Below are 17,787 nucleotides of genomic sequence, written 5' to 3'. Positions count from 1 at the left end.
CCCCACCCATCCACTGTCAGCATCGGTCAACATCAGACATTCACCTGCAAAGTGCTAAGAACTGTGCGGTGGTGACAGTCAGAGAAAAAGATGCTCACTGGACAAGAACAGGTAAGGATAAGTTTATGGAGGAAACAGAATGGGAGCCAGGCACTGAAGAACAGGAGCCTAAGAACTAAAGTTTTCAGGGGCAAAGGTGCACCCACGTGGCGAGGAAGGGTTGTTTTGATGTAGCATCCTGCACTGGCAAAGATGCACAGATGACTGGGCACAGCACAGAAGAGACTGAGAGCAAAGCTACTGGGGTGAGACCATGGATGTAGGCCAGCAAGCTGCCCAGACTATAAATGGCTCCAAATCCAGGCACCAGAATTGGAATTTATTCATCACCTGCAGCGAGCTTGGCATTTAAGGCCATAGGGAGCCACCATAGGATTCTGGACCAGTACATGACAGCTGAGGGTGGAAAGAAGTGTAGCATGGCAGAAGGGCATGGAACGGAGGCCCCCGTGCCTCTGCTTTGCTACCCAGTCACCTCTGGGCTGACACCTGAAGTGGGCAAGAAACTGATATTGGCGGCCAAGGAGGCCATTAGAGGAAGTGGCTCTGTAGCCAGGTAAGCATTTTTCCTTCTTCTCCTGCTTCATTTTACTCCTCAGTTCCTGAGGGTCTCTCACCTCTTAGAGGGGAGGCTCACCACTGCGGGGAGACAACAGTCTCCAACCTGGGAAGCCTTACGCACTGGAGGCTCCCAGTGAGTTGGGTCAGATGGGTTGTGGAGGACACTGGCTTAACTTTCTCATTTTGCTTGTTCACTCAGCCCAAGTCAGGGCTTTCTTCCTTCTGTGGGAATGTTCTGGATAAGCCTGGAACAGGCCTGTTCCAGTGAGTGAAGTGATCCAAGGGCACGGTTAGAGGGAGGTTTGGTCCTGACCCCTAAAGACTTTTCCCTGCTCTGCTCACATCTGGGGACAGGCTCAGTGTCAAAGCTCTCCTCCACGTCTACACCAGCCTTAATGGGTATAGAAACTTGGGAATGCCAGCCTGTTGGAGCCCAAGGACCACACAAGCCTTCCAGTCCCAGTCTCACACATGCGTGTCTTCCTTATTTCTTGCGAGGCTTTTCCCCATGCCTGCCAATTCTCTTCACTGGAGCAGCCAGTGTTCAAAAAAACCAAAAAAAGGTATAATGCATCTGTGACTTCAGCTCCCTCATGTCTCCTTTTTCTCACCCCTCCAGCCCCCATTTCTTTCTCATTTGGGGGAGTAAATTTGATATTTCCACTATGATTTCTTAGTCTCCCTTGCTCACGGGTATATCTGCTCTATTTGCTGAGGTAAGAAGAAATGAAATAATGGCAAGGGAGGCATCACATGTTAATTCGAAGAAATTAGACGTTCATGGTCCTCAAGAGATGATGATTTAAGGCAATGCTGCAGCTCCCTCATTAAAGAAGAATCTTGGCTGTCAAGGGTATACCTAGGTGGAGCACAGAGGATTTTTAGGGCAGTGAAAATGCTCTGTATGAAATACAATGGTGGATACAGGATATTATACATTGTCCAAACCCACAGAATGTACAACATCCAGAGTGAATGCTAATGTAAACTGTGGACTTTGGGTAATAGCGTTGTGTCCATGTAGGTTCATTGATTGTAAGGAATGCACCACTCCCTGGGGGATGTTGATATGGGGAGGCCATGCATGTGGAGGGCAGACGGTATATGGGAGATCTCTGTATCTTCCTCTCAATTTTGCTGTGACCTAACATTTTTTTTTAGAAAGGATCTTTATCCATACATTTGGAACAAACACTAGGAAACAGTTCAGAGCCCCATCTCTCCTGTGAAACCTTCAAATTTCCAACATGGAGCACACCTGCCCCGTGTGAGGGGGAATAATAACCAGCAAGCCTTCAAGAGTGATTTGATGACATCCTCACAGGAGTAGTAGACACTAATCACTTTTCTAGGCGGGGGTATCTAAGATGTACATGGTGGGAGTCAGTAAGAACATGGGTTTATGTGAGAAGCTTGCTTTCCATGCAGACTTAAGCACACTGTGCCGATGAGGGAGCCTGGAGTTGAGCCTCTAACTCACAGGAGGTGGAGCTGACTGGGATGGTGGCGAGGACACTCACCTCCTCCTTCTCTGGGCTATTCCTCGATTCCACCTCCACCTGCAGGGAGATGGTCTCCCCAATGCTCCTCCTCTTGGATAAGCGATCCTCATCTGGGGAAGAAGCAGCGCAGAGGCTAGAGCTCCCAGCCCTCGGAGAGCCAGGAATGACTGAGCCACTAGTCCAACCTACCAAACCCTCTGCTCCTGCTCAGTCCACAGCCCTTTAAATCTCAGGGCACTTGGGCCCCACCTGGGGTTTACAAAAGGTTCCAGTTGCTGTGGGCCTTCTCCACCCATCCTAGGGTGTTCAGTTTTGCTCTTTAGGGCTAAGATTTTGCAATCATCCATGAGCACAAAGAAGTTGCTTATGACCAGAATGTATATCTCAACTTGTGAAAGCATCACCTGCCAAGAGCACCAGTAGCTGCCATTTGTACAGTGTTTACCAAGTACATCTGCATTAATACAGGCACAGGTTATTCCATCGACCTCTCACACTAACCCTCTAAGGCAGGTATTGTTATTGTCACTATTTTACAGTCAAGGAAACCGAAACTCAGGGTGCCAAGGGACTTGTCTAAGATTCCTCAGGCCGTAAGTCACGCAGGGGCCTCAAACTGGCTCTCTTGGTCCTGTTGCCCAGGCATGCTCTATCCGGCACAGTGGTGCCTCTCCCATCCACAGGTCAGGCTTTCTCACGGGCCAGTCACTCCAAAGATCCCACACTCAGGAGAAGAGGTAGGGAAATCAACAGGCCCTTACCATAAACTTCCATGTGTCTTCCCGCTCTTGTGACACCCAAGGTGCCATGGCAGGTGACTGAAAGGCCCACACGTTCCTTATACTCAGGCCCTTCTCTGGCCAAGGAAGGACAGAGGCAGGCTTGGGAGTCCTTGCACAGAGATCATACCTGTCAGCTGAGGGATGTAGGGCAGGCAGAGCCTGTCTGAATTGTAGCCACTGCCCCCCAGGACTTCACTGATCTTGCTCTGGCGGAAGAGGAACTCAATCACCACTCCATCAAGGTTTGCAGACAGCCTGGAAGCCAAGGAGGAAGGAGGCATGTTAGAACTGTAGGGGTCTAGAATGACTTCCAGGTGACTTTCCTTAATATAGAAGAAACATGTTCACAGAGAAGCAAAGGGAAAAAGAAAACCACCCGCAGTCCCATGCCCAGAGACAACCACCATTCACATGGTGCAATACATTCTTACATGTAACCATCATTTAAGAGATGGGATCTTGCTGTGTCACCCAGGCTGGAGTGCAGTGGTGCGATCATAGCTCACTACAGCCTTGAACTTCTGGGCTCAAGTGACCTTCCTGCTTCCTGCTCAGCCTCCCAAGTAGCTGGGACTATAGGCACCACCATGCCTAGCTCAGTCACACATTTTAATGTATATACACAAGTAGCCCTCGTAATTTATTTTATGCAGCTATTATACAGTGAGTGTTTTATATTAAATGTTCTCCTGAAACAATGTTACTACTTATTTATGGTATGGATGGGCCATCACTCATAAAGTCACCCCCTACTGTCGGACATTCAGTTTTTTCAAAATATCTTTCTCTTGAGTTCCTCTAATGCTGGAGGGATACTGGCCCCACAGCACCAACTATGGTCTGGAAATGTTACTTGGCTTGACAGTAGTGTCTTGTCAGGAATGACTCCTCCAGGATGCATTTCCCATGAGCCTGGCCAAAGCTCCAAGAGGCTACATCACATACACCAACACAGCTCAGCATCACATGCTCGAGGTGTGGACTACAGTACTGAGATGGTGTCAAACTTTACCCAGAACTTCTGACCCACAGGCAGGGTCCACTTCTGTCCTTGATTCCATAGAAGCCTAAGCTTCTTGGTGTTGACCCCTCCTGGCCTCAGACCGCCCACCTGCTTGCTCAGATGCTCCAGGGATCATCCAGGGATCCTTGTCCCAGGTGCACTCCTCACCTGGGTTTCTCTACAAACACATCCTCAGGGAGCATGTATGGAGCCTCTTTCTTCCTGGTCTCTATCACCTGGGATTTGGGAGCAATAAATGTTAAGAACTGGTTCAGCAAGGAGAGGGAGTGTAGGACAGATAACAAGAGGGGCCCCTACACCCATCCTAGCGCCCACCCTCCCACAGCCTCTTTGGCAGAGTGTGTGCACCTGGGCTTCTTGAGGGAGAAACAGACCAACAGTGACCCTCAGAGCAGCTGTGAAGCCCAAGTGACACATGTGCACTAAGTGTTCTCCAAATATAGAGAGCTTAACTTTCAAGAGACTGCAGTTTCTCACTCCCGGGCATTATCCTTATGTTTTCTATTTAAACATGTAAACAGGGAATACAGGTCACCCCATGCCCCAAATCTAGGTACTGCAATACCCAGGTGCACTGCAGAAACACCCTGATATACAGCAACATATCGAGTTTTCCTCAGTCTCCTTTGCAAATTTTTGTCAAGGAAGGTGAAAGCTGCTAAGGTGGTGAGAAGTGGGGGCATGGTCGACATGCAGGTGTGTGCAGGAGGCAAGTCGGCAACAATTCGACAATTGCCAATGAAGAGGACGTCTGGGGGTTAGTTTTTTGTACTCCCTTAACAGCCTAGATGCTGGGAGAGTCCTGCCTCTTTTGGGGTGGTCTCTGACACAGTGCACAGCATCCTTCACTATGCCCCCCAGCTAGCCCAGACCAGCTGAGACCTGAGGTTTCTTGTTTTATGTTGTTTTGCCTGTGTATTTTAAAGTTCCTCCTAGACATTGTACCATCCCACTTATAAATAATTTAGTGTGCTTTAGAAGGTCTTTGCATCTTTGTGCAACAGTTGAGGACATTTGACTATAGACTGGCTATCAGATAAAATCAAGAGATTATTGGCAAATGAATTACTGTGTTAACAGCATGACAATCATCTAGAGAGGTGCCCATGCTTTTTATACATGCACATTGATATCTGCAGAGGGAAAGGACAGGATAATTGGGATTTGTCTTAAAATATTTCCCCTTCTTCTCTCCCTTCCTCCCTCCCTCCCCACCTCTGTCACCCAGGCTGGAGTACAGTGGCATGATCATGGTTCACTACAGTGTTGACCTCCTGGGCTCAGGCAAATATTCTGCCTCAGCCTCCTGAGTAGCTGGGACTACAGGCACGTGCCACCATGCCCTGCTAATTAAAAAAAATATTTTGTAGATACAGGTCTTGCTCTGTTGCCTAGGCTGGTTTTGAAATCTTAGGCTAAAGCCATCCTCCTGTCTCAGCCTCCCAGAATGCTGGTATTATAGGCATGAGCCACTGCGTCCAGCCAAATAGTTCAACAAAAGGAAATAGATAAAGCATATGGGGGAAAAAATCTTCATAACCACTTATTTAATCACTAGTGGACTTCACTGTTCTACTCATGCTGCTTTTGCAGTATTTGAGTTCTTTTTTTTTTTTTTGAGTCGGAGTCTCATTCTATCACCCAGGCTGGAGTGCATTGGCATGCTTACGGCCACTGCAGCCTTGATCTACTGGGTTCAGGTGATCTTTCTGCCTCAGCCTTCCAAGTAGCTGGAACCACAAGCATGTGCCACCATGCTTGGCTAATTTTTTGATTTATCGTAGAGATGAGGTCTTGCTATGTTGCTCACACTGGTCTGGAACCCCTGAGCTCAGGCAATCCTCTTGCCTTCACCACCCAAAGTGCTGGGATTGCAGGCTTGGACCACTGCACCCGGCTTTCATAGCAAAAACTCTAAGTGGCTTCAGTCTGCATGATGTGAGGGGTATGTGCAGATGTGCTCCCATGAGTAGGGGAAGGATAGAGGCGCAGGAAGTGGCAGAGCAGACAGCAAGTTAGGAAGGAGTATAGAATATCCCCGGGCCCAATACCCCTGCTCTGTCATGTTATACAGAAGGTTGCTTCTCACTATTATTAGTTCTTACCTCAAGTCTTCCTTCACTGCCTAAGACTAAGTTCAGGACTATTGCAATTAAGGAATAGTTGTTCCCAGGAAACCCCAGGCCGAGGTCCCCTGAGCTCTCAGGATCACGAGGACACCAACCTCATGGATGTGCTGGCAGAAGGCAGGCACCGTTGTGAGCTGGCTGATGAGGTTCAGGTAGGCGGCGCCCAGAGCGTAGAGGGCACAGCGGTTGTACACGGGCAAGTTCTCTTCATTGACCTGGGCCACGTCCTGTGGAGACACAGATGGGTCTCTGGAGTTTTTAATTGACAAATTACACTGGGGCACACACCCTCCACCCCAATCTTCTTTAGAGATGGCTTGGTTTTCTAGACTAAGTCCCTCTCAACATTTGCCCCGTAACTTTCTGGGAGACAGAAGTCATCCTCACGAAAGCTGAAGGGGGCGTTCCCTAGAGCAGACCATGGCTAGGAGGCTCTTCGTATTCACTGGTGTGGAGGCCATGCCCTTAGGTTCCTGCTCTTCAGGTCCTGCCTTAGTACCTTTCCTGCCCAAACCTCACCATGAATCCCACCGCTGGGAGGCCGTCTCCTTCACTAGAGCTGATTCTTAGAGGATTGGACTGGCTTGCTCAACTGGGTTCATGTGTTGAGAAAGCTGTGGTGTCACCAGGGGACTGGGGTGCAAAGGAGCTCCAACCTCTAGCTCATGAAGGTAAGAAGAATTAAGGAAATTGTAGCATCTAGGTTGGTCCTGCAGGATTTAGCACTGTCAAGCAGGTGGCCTAGGACTCTTCATGCTGAATTCCCAGGCTTGCCATGATTCAGGAACATGACGCCTGTCTGGCTTCAGGATCCTGGAGGCCCCAGCCTTTGAGGTCTGAAGGATCCACCTGACTCCCAGCATCCTTGGGTGGACACTTCCACCCAGGAAGACTGTGGAAGTCTCAAGCCTTATCTAGTGCCACAGTCGCTGCCTACAAATCACAAAGGAGGCTTATTAAATAGACAGGCTGCTAGACTTGGGAGACTTGGATTCATCAGTTCAGGGAATATTCTTAACAAGTGCTCAGGGCAATTCTGAAGTGTAGCTAAGTTTGGGAACCAGAGGACTTTTAGGCAAACAAGTTTGTTTGGGATCACTCAGGGCTTATGAACACCCTCTTGGGAGTCCTTGGAGTCTCACCCAGACCCTGCAAGACACTTGAAATGCTAGGGGCTAGAGGCTGCTTCTGACTAACCTATCCCCTGGGCCGTTTTTAGCTGGAGGCTGGGCCAAAGCCAGGAATGAAGCATTCTGTGGGGCTCCCCAAAGAGGACTGTGGTTTGGGGTCTTCGTGGAGGAACAGACAACCAAGAGTGAATATTCCTGGGCTTCCCAACAATCACTAAGCAGTTGCTACTCAATGTGCTTATCAATGCTTGGCCAAAACAGGCCGCCTCCCCTGATCTCAGTCCCCATATCCTGCTCACTCCAGGCCCTACCTGAACAGCCAGCACCAGGCGGATGAGGTCCACCACCACCTCCTCATTGGCCAGCTCAATGCTGAGGAGTGCCAGCAAGCCGTAGAGTGCCTCGTAGTGTGTCTGCATGTTCGTTTCCTCCTTGCAGCTCAGGTAGATGTGTCTGTAGAGCTGCTGGGAGTGCTAGGGATGGGGCCAGGGCAGGGGAAGGTAACAGGGGAGGTGGGGGAGGGGAAGAGGTGGGGCGGGGCAGGAAGAGGAGGAGAATGGGGAAGAAGACCACTATGAAGGGGGCATGAATGGTTGTGTGTAGCCTAGCTCTACCCTCAGGGAGGGGATGCCTTTTAAGCAGACTCTAGCGGAAGTGGACACAGGCAGAAATAAGTGTGTAGGGGAAAATGGGCTCCAGTGACATCAACAGAAGCTGCTGTCCAAATGCAGCTTTAGAAAAAGAGCACAGCTGATGGCTCTGGACTGGCTCATAGTCCTGGGCTTGACCCCCTGGACTGGACCAAGCATAGCCACAGAGGGAGGAGACAGCTTGGGGCAGTCAGTGGCCAGCAGTGACTTGGGGACTGAAAGGTTGTGTCCCTAGGCCTGGCCCCTCAGGGTCCACTGTGTCTTGAGGTCGTGCCCACTTACCTTCTTCATGAAGACAGTGTCCTGCCGAGAGCACTTGTCCACTTTCAGCTTCAGGACAGAGATGTCACTAAGGGTACTGGGAAGGGACACAAAGGGCCTCCTTAGCCCTTGTGTGAGGCCAGCTTGAGCTCAGCGGGGTCACTGGGCTTTATGCCCCGCATCATTTGCTGGTACCAAAGCCTGCCGGTGCTTCCCTGGCCCTGGTTCTTAGCCCTCTCCATTTTCTCTCAAGTTCTCAAGTTCCTGTCTCTTTTCTGAAGTCTTGATCTCATATTCGCTTCCTCCTCGTATTTCTTCCCTATACCCTCAGTCTCTACTGATGCCCCTCCTCCTCTTCCTCCCACCTGAAAACCATCTTTCATGCCTGCTCTTTATCTCCCAAATCATCCCTCCTCCCCAGGCACAAGTATCCTTTGCTCTCTTCTCCCCTTGCAGGACCCCAGAGTCCACACTGGTGATCAACTCCCTGGTGGGTCTCATTGAATATCTGCATTGTCCTTCCACCTGGATATGAAGCTACTGGCAAGATGGGCCCTACTGGGAATCCTCTTCCCCATCACACTTCACCTGGAGGAGAGACGCCCCCAAGCTCACCTGATGGTAGAGAACTTGTGGCGGTTGCCATGACGATCAATGAAGCTGATGAGAATCTCTAGAACGAAGAGACGGATTTCTGCATCCTCCATGAGGGCGGTGGAGAGAAGGCGATCTAGGAAGTTGCTGGGCAGGGCTGACATCATGTTGCTGCACTGGAAACCTGTGGATACCTGCCAGGGAGCCCAGGACAGGTGTGTTGAGGAAGAGTGTCCCTCTCAGGTGCAGGGAGGACATGGAGGAGCAGCCAGCAGGAGCTGGGTCTAAAGTATCCATTCTCTCCAGACATCTCCCGATCAGCTCCCTTGCCCTCCAGTCCAGGTCCTGGATGCCACAGGCAACTTTTTTGAACACTCCACCCAGACAACCTACTTGGCTGAGCTCAGTAGATGTGTGGATGGATGGATGGGGACAGACAGTGTACCAAAAACAAGCAAAGGATGAACACTAGAGGGAAGTAGAAGCCAGGGAGCTGAACCTCGGCCAGTAAGGGACAGCTGATGAAGAGCCACCATGAGCCCAATGCTTCACTTTTACTTTTTTTAGTCAGGGTCTCACTCTGCCACCCAGGCTGGAGTGCAATGGCATGATTACTGCTCACCACAGCCTTGACTTCCTGGGCTCAGGTGATCCTTCTGCCTCAGTCTCTTGAATAGCTGGGACTATAGGCATGCACCACCACTCCTGGATAATATTTTTATTTTATTTTATTTTTTGTAGAGACGAGGTCTTCCTATGTTGCCTAGACTGATCTCAAACTCCTGGGCTCAAGCAATTCTCCTGCCTCAGACTCCCAAAGTGCTGGGTCACTTTTTATTTTATTATTTATTTATTTATTTACACACAGACAGGATCTTACTCTGTCGCCAAGGCTAGAGTGCAGTGGCTCAATCATATAGCTCAATGCAGCCTCAAAATTCCTAGGCTCAAGCGAGATTCCTGCCTCAGCCTCCCAAGTAACTGGGACTAAAGGTGTGTGCCACCATGCCTGACTAATTTTTAATTTGTTTTTGTAGAGACGGGGTTTCACTATGTTGCACAAGCTGGTCTTGAACTCCTGGGTTCAAGTGATCCCCCCACCTTCGACTCCCAAAGTGCTGGGATTACAGGCATGAGCTACTGCACCCAGCCAGCACAATGCTTCATTAAAAGTATGACAGTTGCAAAGAACTAGACAGCGGAAGAACTTACAGCTGGGCTGAAGGATCAGAACTCACACACATGGCAATGACCAAAGGGTGCACACAGACAGCATTTGTTATGCTTCTTTTAGCACAGCAATAAGGGGGCCTTTCTAACTACAGTCAGTTGGCATAAATAGACTCGTTACACATGGTGTTGTGAAAGCATCCAAATGCAGCAAAGCATATTTACTGTTAAGTCCACACTGCAAAACAATGCCTTTGATGATTCAGAAGGCCACAGAGGATCCAGCACAGCCTGGGAGTATTGATAGTTCACTGGAGAGCTCTCTCTCTCTCTCTCTCTCTCTCTCTCTCTCTCTGTGTGTGTGTGTGTGTGTGTGTGAATGTGCCTCAAACTATGACCTTAATAAGATGCTGGGTACAAATGAATGCGGGTAAACTCAGTAGAGAAAGGGCAGGAATATGTAAACCAAGGAGACAACCAGATGTGGACAGTGTTAGAGCAAAAGGGCTTGATGATAAAAGCATAGTGCCAGGAAGGGTGTGGGCCAAAGAGAAGGGAAGGAAAGGCATGGGGGGAGTGAGGAGGTCTGTCCAGACTGGCATGGCTGGAACAGAGGCAGAGACTGAGAGATGAGAGGGGGTATCTAGGGAAGAAAAGGGGACTAGGGACTTCCCGATTTAGTCTGAGAAGTTTGAAATGCAGGTGTACATCAACTGGAAATTGATATCTACTCTCCAATAAGAGTCAACACATGAAGAACAGCTTTTCTAGAGAACTCTTCTTGTGGTTGAGTTGATGACAGGTAAGGAGAGGTGGAGTTAAGACCAACTCTAGCTGTGAGATGCCCAGTGTTTAAGCCAGGGCTGTAATAAGAATACCTGAGAGCTTGTAACCAATACAGAGGACTGTACCCAGACCGATAGGAACCTCATCTTTTAACGGGTCGGCCATGGGAATGGTGTTTGAGAGCAACGGCTCTAGACTCCGGGGATGGCAGCAAAGATGTAAAGAAGACATGCATGTAAAACACGGATGAAGGGAAAGATAGGGGCTGGGAGACTGAGGTGGGCACATGTGCCAAGGGAGAATGGGGGGACATAGGAAAAAGGGGGGTATCTGGAAGGAAAAAGGACAAGAACCAATAGATTTCATCTCAAGATAGGTAATGCTGGAGTGACACAGCTGTCAGTAGCCACCAGGAATCTTTCTGAAAATCAGAAACAGGTGTTCCACCTGCTTTGGAGGGCCCAGCCCTGTGGATGCCCAGCCTGGCTGGTGAGCGGAACACAGGCCGGATTTTAGCCCTAGTAACCCTTTTGGCTGGGCATATGTGTGCAGTATGCAACATGCATGGCTGTATGTGGTGGCCTTCTTTTAGTCCCTTGGAAGGAGCTGCCTCCTGCAGAGGCAGAGCAGGAATGGGGCTAGGAAGAGGCTCACCTGAAGGAGGGATTTCAGCAGCATAATCTGGGTCAGACGGTTCCTGTTCTCCCTGTAGGGGAGAGACACAAACACTCACCAGGATGGTGATATGGGCGGAGAGCCCACACCTGCCTGCTCAGTTTTCCCTAATCAGTCTCGCCATGGGGCTTATCTTGTTGGATTAACCAAGACAGTGTCTTGCAGACCTGGGGGTTAATGGCTCCCCCCAAAGTAGTGGGACAGCCTGAGAAGCTTGTGGGATCCAAGAGCCCCACTAAAGGCGGCTGAGGAATTTGGGAGTAAAAAGAGAGAGGAGAGGGCAGAGCCGAGAAAACGCAGATGGAGAAAAGCGAGAGCCGGGAACCACGGGAAGGGGATACGGGAGGCGCCCAGGCTGGGAGAGGCGTGGCGGACTCACCCGGTCCGCCCGGTCTCCACAGGGTGGTGCAGGGAAGGCAGCGGGACCTTGCTCATGATGAACAGGATCACTTCGGAGCGCTGGTAAGTGGGCAGCGTGCTGGCAAAGGAGCCTGCGGGGAAAAGCGGCGGAGAGGGTGGCCCGCGGGCGGCCGAACCTCCAGGGCCTCTCCTGGCGCGGCTTTCCGCCGGACAAACTCCTGCAGAGCGCGAGGGCTGCTGCTCTGCGTGGTCCTTTCAGACCGAGAAAGAGGCCCGCTCCGAGGACACTCCGCCTCTGGAGGAGGCCTTAGATGAGGCATTGAGGATCCAGCGGTCTCTTTCGGGCTCCCATGCCTTCACTTAGTAAACGGGGGTTGTGATTAAGGTCCCAGCTCCTCGACTGGGGAAGGGGGTGGAGAACGCTGGGCCCTGGGAGGAGCGCAGGGACCCCAGTTCCCACTAGGAGCTGTCACGGTCTTCCCTGCTGGGTGCCCTTGGGCGAGTCATTCCTCCGTAGACAGCATGGCTTCATCTTTCCTGTCCTGCCTACTCTCCCACCCGAGGGGCAGCTCACACAACTAGGACAGGCAGGATCTCACAGGCTGCTGAGGTGGCTTTACAGTTCTCCATGTCCGGGGCAACGCACGTTTTCTCCGTGGCCTGCTCCCTCTCCTCTTCACTTTCTTTCCCGTCCTTAGTCCTCCCCGCTTCCCCTCCAATCGCCCAAACCTGGAAGCACTAGGAGACCTGAGGGGGGCTGGAGCCCAAGAAGGGTTCCCCTGTGATCTGAAGTCCTGGCTGAGAACTTTTAAATTGTTTTGTGCTCTCACTCAGGCCCTGCCGGGCATTTTCTCCCGCGTCTGTGAATACCATGACAATCCTACAAGGTCCTGAACCGATGCCCACGCAGGGGGCCCTACCCCTCCCGCTCCAGTGCAGCCCCGGGGCGCTCCGCCCACCCGGGGAGCCACGCCCACCCGGGAGCCACGCCCCTCCCGGGGCCACGCCCCTCCGTCCGGCTCACCGATGGTCTTGATGACCGCCTCCTGGAACATGCGCTCCTCGTGCTCCTTGATGATCTTGGTGCCGAGGCTGGCGGCCCCGTCGTAGCTCCCCGTCAAGGCGTAGTCGATGCTGAGCCGCAGCTGCCTCAGCAGCGTGTTGAACATCTCCAGCACCGTGGGCCCTGAGCGCAGCGGGATGGGGGACCCGACATCCAGAGCTGGCATCCCTCTTGCCCTGCGCTGCGATACAGGGCAAGCCCGGCCCACTTCCAGCCCAGGGTTTCCCCTGCCCCAGCTCCCCGCCGACTTCTCTAGAGGAGGACGGGCTCTGACACCTCCCTCTTGCTCCTGGCCTTTCTCTGGAAGAGGACGCAGCCTCCGCAAGGGCGTTATTTGTCCGTCGGGGTTCCCGGCCCTCGCTCCCTCGCCCCCTCGCTCGGGGGCTCCCCTTACCCACTGAGCCGGTGGCGGCGATGACTGCAGCTTCCGACAAAACCTCCACGATGCCGGCGCGCACAGTCGCGGCGCTGCGGCTGTTGGCGTCCAGGTGGCTCAGGAGCTGCTGGATAACCAGGTGGGAGTGCTGCGGCTGCGGGGAGGAAGACGTGCTGGGCCCCAAACTGCAAACCCACGTGGCCTTGGCTGGCCAGCCCTCCACCGGGACCCAGAGGCTGGGCTCACTGAAGCCACATCCCAAGCCAGTGGGCCCTGCGGGTGGCACGACACCCCCTGCCCTGTTGTGGAGCCCTCCCACCTGGGTCACACAGAGAGCCAAAACCCAGGGGGCCCTGCGGGTGGCACGAGATCCCCTGCCCTATTCTGGAGCCCTCCAGCCTGGATCACACAGAGAGCCAAATCCCAGGGAAGACCCGGGTTTCCACATTTTCCTGGTCCCCTTTACTTCAAAATGGGTCAAGAGTCAATTTTGAAACAGTCTTCCTTTTGGTTTTTCCCTGGCCTCAGGTCTCACTGGCAAAAGCCACGAGAGGACACATGGCTTAGTCCAGGGCTGCTCAAGTGTGGCCTATTGGCTGGTGCCAATTCAAGATCTGTTTGACATCAGTTTACACTGAGATATGCAAAGGGATGGAGAATTGGCGTTTAGTAAACAATTTATCAATGCTGCAGCAGCCAAGGTGTGATCTGTGGGACTGTATTTTGTATGAGTTTTTCTGACTTAGTTTTTCTGAGTTGTATTTTATAAAAGTATTTGTCTGTGATGTACTGGAAATAAAACTAAACTGGCCCTCCAGCTGACTTAAGTAGCACTGGCTGAGGCCTAGAAGTCAGGACATCTGGCTTTCTACTTCAGTGCACTGTTCTGCTCCCAGAGATGCCTTGGCTGGGGAACAAGCTGGGCCAGGGGAGCCACCATACCTGAATTGAGTACATGATGATTTTAAAGCAACGGATGGCGAACACCTTGGGTTCCCAAAGAGAATGGTTGTCCAGATGGCTGTGAGGGAGAAAACATGGGGGAATGACTACGAAACCCTAAGTGACGTCAGGGAGGAGAGAGCAGCTTGGAGGGAGAGTGACGCCTCCTGAGAGCCCCTTGCACAGTTTCCAGGTAAGTGACAGAGGACTCACAGGTGTAGATGAGAGAAGGGGCAAACCCCAGGGCTGGAGAGAGGTCAAAGAACAGGGCTCTGTAACTGTGGCTACATAGGGTGAAGCTGGCCACCATCGTCTAGTGTTGGGCGCCCTCCTACCAACTGCACTTGGTCACTGTGTGGTAGGTTTTGCTGTCATAATGCAGGGAGCACAGGCACAGAGAAGAGACGGACCTGGCCACAGTACCCCAGCTGTAATAACCCCTTCCCTTCTCCCTGAGCCAGCAGGAAGATGCTGGGACCTGAAACATTTCGAAGCTGACAGGTAGGATGAGGGGTGGGTGGGGGCACTCACATGAGAACAGGCTTTATAGCGTTTTTGATGTTGCCAAAGGCAGCCCGGCCCAGCAGCTCCCGAAGGCACCTCTCAGCCAGCTCTGCTGGGTTCTCCTTTTCCTTCTCGGGTGCTTGGAGGGGTGAGGGAGACCGGCTGGGGAAATAGGCATGTGAGTAGAGCATGAATGCAGGGTTGGGAGTCAAGCTCTGTGCAGCCCTGCACTCTGGGTTTCATCCATTCAAATGATGACAGTAGGACAAGCAGGAACCTGACATGGGCCATGCTGGACAACAGGGAGATGGTATGGCTATCAGAAATTAAAGGGAGTAGGCCAGACTCAGTGATCCCAGCACTTTGGGAGGCTGAGGCGAGTGGATTGCCTGAGCCCGCGGGTTTGAGACCAGCCTGGGCAACTTGGCGACACTTCATCTCTACAATAAATCAAAAAATTAGCCAGGCATGGTAGCATGCACCTGTAGTTCTGGCTATGTGGAAGGCTGAGGCAGAAGGATCGCTGGAGCCCAGCAAGTCAAGGCTGTGGTGGCCGTCAGGGTACCGTTGCACTCCACTCTGGGCGACGGAGTGAGACTCCAACTCAACAACAACAACAACAACAGCAACAAGAAATTAAAGGAAGTTAGGCTGGGCATGGTGACTTAGGTCTGTAATTCTAGCACTTTGGGAGGTCCAGGCAGGAGGATCATTTGTGCCCAGGAGTTTGAGACCAGCCTGGGCAGCATAGCAAGATCTTGTTTCCAAAAAGTAAAAGTAAAAAAGTAGCCGGACATGGTGGTGCATGCCTATAGTCCCAGCTACTCGAGAGACTGAGGTGGGAGGATCCCCTAAACCTAGGAGGTTGAGGCTGTGGTGAACTGGGATGTGTGCCACTGCACTTCATCCTGGGTGACAGAGTAAGACCATGACTTAAAAAAAAAAGGAAAGAAAAGAAAAATAAATTAAATGGGGGTAAAGAAGGCCCCACTGGGGGAAGTAGAGGAAGACTGAGGTAGCAGGAATAAAGTTCCATTTCTGGAAATCTTAAGGATGGGTCTGATGTGCTGTGGTGAGAAGATACTCTGAGCACCGTGGGCCTGGTGAGGCCCAGGCCCTGGGTGTCTTCATGCACCTAAGACTTCAGAAGAAAAAAAAGACAGGATATGAAGAGAGGGAAGGGGGCCAGACAGAAAAATGAGAGAAAGCAAAAGAAGTGGGAGATAGGAGAGAGGGAAAAAGAAAGGCATGGTGGCTGGCTCAGGCGTGACTCAGTGGTACCCAGGTTACAGGGAGTAGGCCCAGATCTGAACAGAACAAGCAGCCTCAGGACTTCCGGTCCTGATACCACCAGAGACCACAGCAGGAGCCTATCAGTGAGCTCCTCTTCAAGAAATATCCACCAGAGGGCGCACTTACTTCCCCACCCATCTCTGGCAACATAAGCTCCAGTAACGGAAAACAAGAAACCCAGTATCTTTAACCCGCATCATGCACACACAGCCAAGGTGGGACGAGGGCAGCATGAACCTCTTTCTCTGTCCCATTTCACAGAGGGGAAGAGTGAGGAGCAGGGATGAGAATCTTTAAGGGTTCCAAGATTAAAACCCAGAATCTACAGCTCTTGTCGAGCAGCTGCTGGCTGGCCAAGCACTCATGTTTTAAGGGCCAGAAATAGCATCGGGAAGCCAGGGAGGAAGGAAGGTCTGGAGGGAGAGTCCTCAGTAATTGGAGTCATGAAAGGCATCTCAAAGCCTTCTTGGCCAGCTGCTTCCAGGGAGACAAAGGTAACCGGATTCTTGGTTCTTTGTGTTCTCACCAGCACACAATTGCCCCCAGGGAGCCCAGCCCCACTGCTGTCCTTTCTTCATGAACATGGATGTTAAGGGGCACAGCAGGCTGGCAGAAGGCCAGGCCCAAGGCCCCCAGGGAGCCAGCTTTGGAGTCACTGCAGAACAAGCCATGCAGCCGTGATTCCGGGCCTTGTAGCTGGGTTTTAAGACCTGCCCGAGCCATGCGGTTCCCAAGCAGCATGGGAGGCAGCCTCAGAGGGCCAGTCCTGCCTGCTGTCTGAGCACGACCCTAGCCTGCTCACCTCTCGGCTTCCTCTACGTGTTGCAGGTTGAAAAGCAGTGATGGGACGATCTTGTCCATGTGCTGTGGGTCCCAGATGTTGGCCTGCAATTCATCATTCACTGTCTTCCTTACCACCCCTTGCAGACCTTTGATGCCCGACATTCGAATTCTGGAAGGAAAAGGGTGAAATGGGACCATGAAGTCCTCAAGCCCTGAGAAGTCCAGCTTCTGTGGCGAAGAGAGGAGCACAGTTTGGGGGCTGGGGATACACTTGTCCATCAGGAGGCAGAGTGGAGACCACCTGCCATGTGGAGACCACCTTCACGTGACCTGACCTCCTTGCTGGCTGACTTCTTGTGCTGGTGGACATAAGCCCAGGAAACCATGTCTTCTGGCTCGTCTTGGAGACTCCCAGACTGCCCTGCCCTGGTCCCACCAGGGCTTCATCCCTAGGGTGTTGTTTGCTCTTTAGTACTTAGCTGGGTTTGTTCCTGCTCGGACCCAGGGTGTAAGAGCTCAAAGTGCTGTCAAGGACTGAGCAGGGAGATTCCAGGCTATAGGGCAGGCAGCTCTGGAGGGAGGCACAGAGCTACAGGCTCTCGGGCACGAAGGGGTTTCGGCTGGGGCTCAGCTGTCAGCTGGCCGAGAAACCAGAGTAACAGCACAAAGGAGGCCCCTTTTGCACACTCCAGGCTCTACGATGCTGACCCCCAGTCAGCATGACCCTGTGGGAAGGAGCTCTCTTTGTTGGCCATTTATTACAGCCTAACGTTCCTTTTTTTCTCTCTTTTTAATGAAACTTTTTCTGATTATAAAAGAATAGATGCTAATTATAGAGAAGCATAGAGACGATTTACCCCTACTGTCACCACTCAAAAGATAACCATTATTAGCATTGTGATGTCTTTCCTTTCTCTTGTGCATAATATGTAACAATTAGGACTATTGCATCTTTAATTTGTATCGGCTTGTTTTTCACATAACTCTCTATGCACTCCCTGTGTCACTGGCTCTTCACGAACACGTTGAATGGCTGCAGGATACACTGTCTTAGGCCTTTCTAACTGGGCCTCTGAGGGTCATGTAGGTTGTTTCTACATTTCTTGCTACTCTAATAATGCCATGACAGGTATTGTTGGATA

General features: G+C 51.7%; 1 protein-coding gene across 4 annotated transcripts in view; it reads right to left on the bottom strand.

Moving 5' to 3' along the window:
• Nucleotides 1–17,787, bottom strand: part of EFR3B (EFR3 homolog B) — a 56,292-nt gene that overhangs the window by 7,614 nt on the left and 30,891 nt on the right. For 2 of the 4 annotated variants that reach the window (XM_008060285.2, XM_008060286.1), the window contains 14 exons: nt 16,665–16,814; nt 14,597–14,731; nt 14,066–14,144; nt 13,142–13,277; nt 12,709–12,870; nt 11,704–11,815; nt 11,304–11,355; nt 8,715–8,887; nt 8,121–8,196; nt 7,500–7,661; nt 6,154–6,285; nt 4,077–4,144; nt 3,033–3,160; nt 2,142–2,233 (listed from right to left, as the gene is read on the bottom strand). In XM_008060285.2, the coding sequence (XP_008058476.1) occupies nt 2,142–2,233; nt 3,033–3,160; nt 4,077–4,144; nt 6,154–6,285; nt 7,500–7,661; nt 8,121–8,196; nt 8,715–8,887; nt 11,304–11,355; nt 11,704–11,815; nt 12,709–12,870; nt 13,142–13,277; nt 14,066–14,144; nt 14,597–14,731; nt 16,665–16,814 (1,657 nt within the window). The remainder of the gene's footprint in view (nt 1–2,141; nt 2,234–3,032; nt 3,161–4,076; nt 4,145–6,153; nt 6,286–7,499; nt 7,662–8,120; nt 8,197–8,714; nt 8,888–11,303; nt 11,356–11,703; nt 11,816–12,708; nt 12,871–13,141; nt 13,278–14,065; nt 14,145–14,596; nt 14,732–16,664; nt 16,815–17,787) is intronic. The other 2 variants (XM_021713502.1, XM_021713503.1) reach the window with 2 other exon arrangements.

Source organism: Carlito syrichta, unplaced genomic scaffold (genome assembly GCF_000164805.1).
Source record: "Carlito syrichta isolate Samal-C Ts95f unplaced genomic scaffold, Tarsius_syrichta-2.0.1 Scaffold304574, whole genome shotgun sequence".
In the NCBI taxonomy this organism is placed as follows: domain Eukaryota; kingdom Metazoa; phylum Chordata; class Mammalia; order Primates; family Tarsiidae; genus Carlito; species Carlito syrichta.
This window is presented reverse-complemented; position numbering and strand designations above follow the sequence as displayed.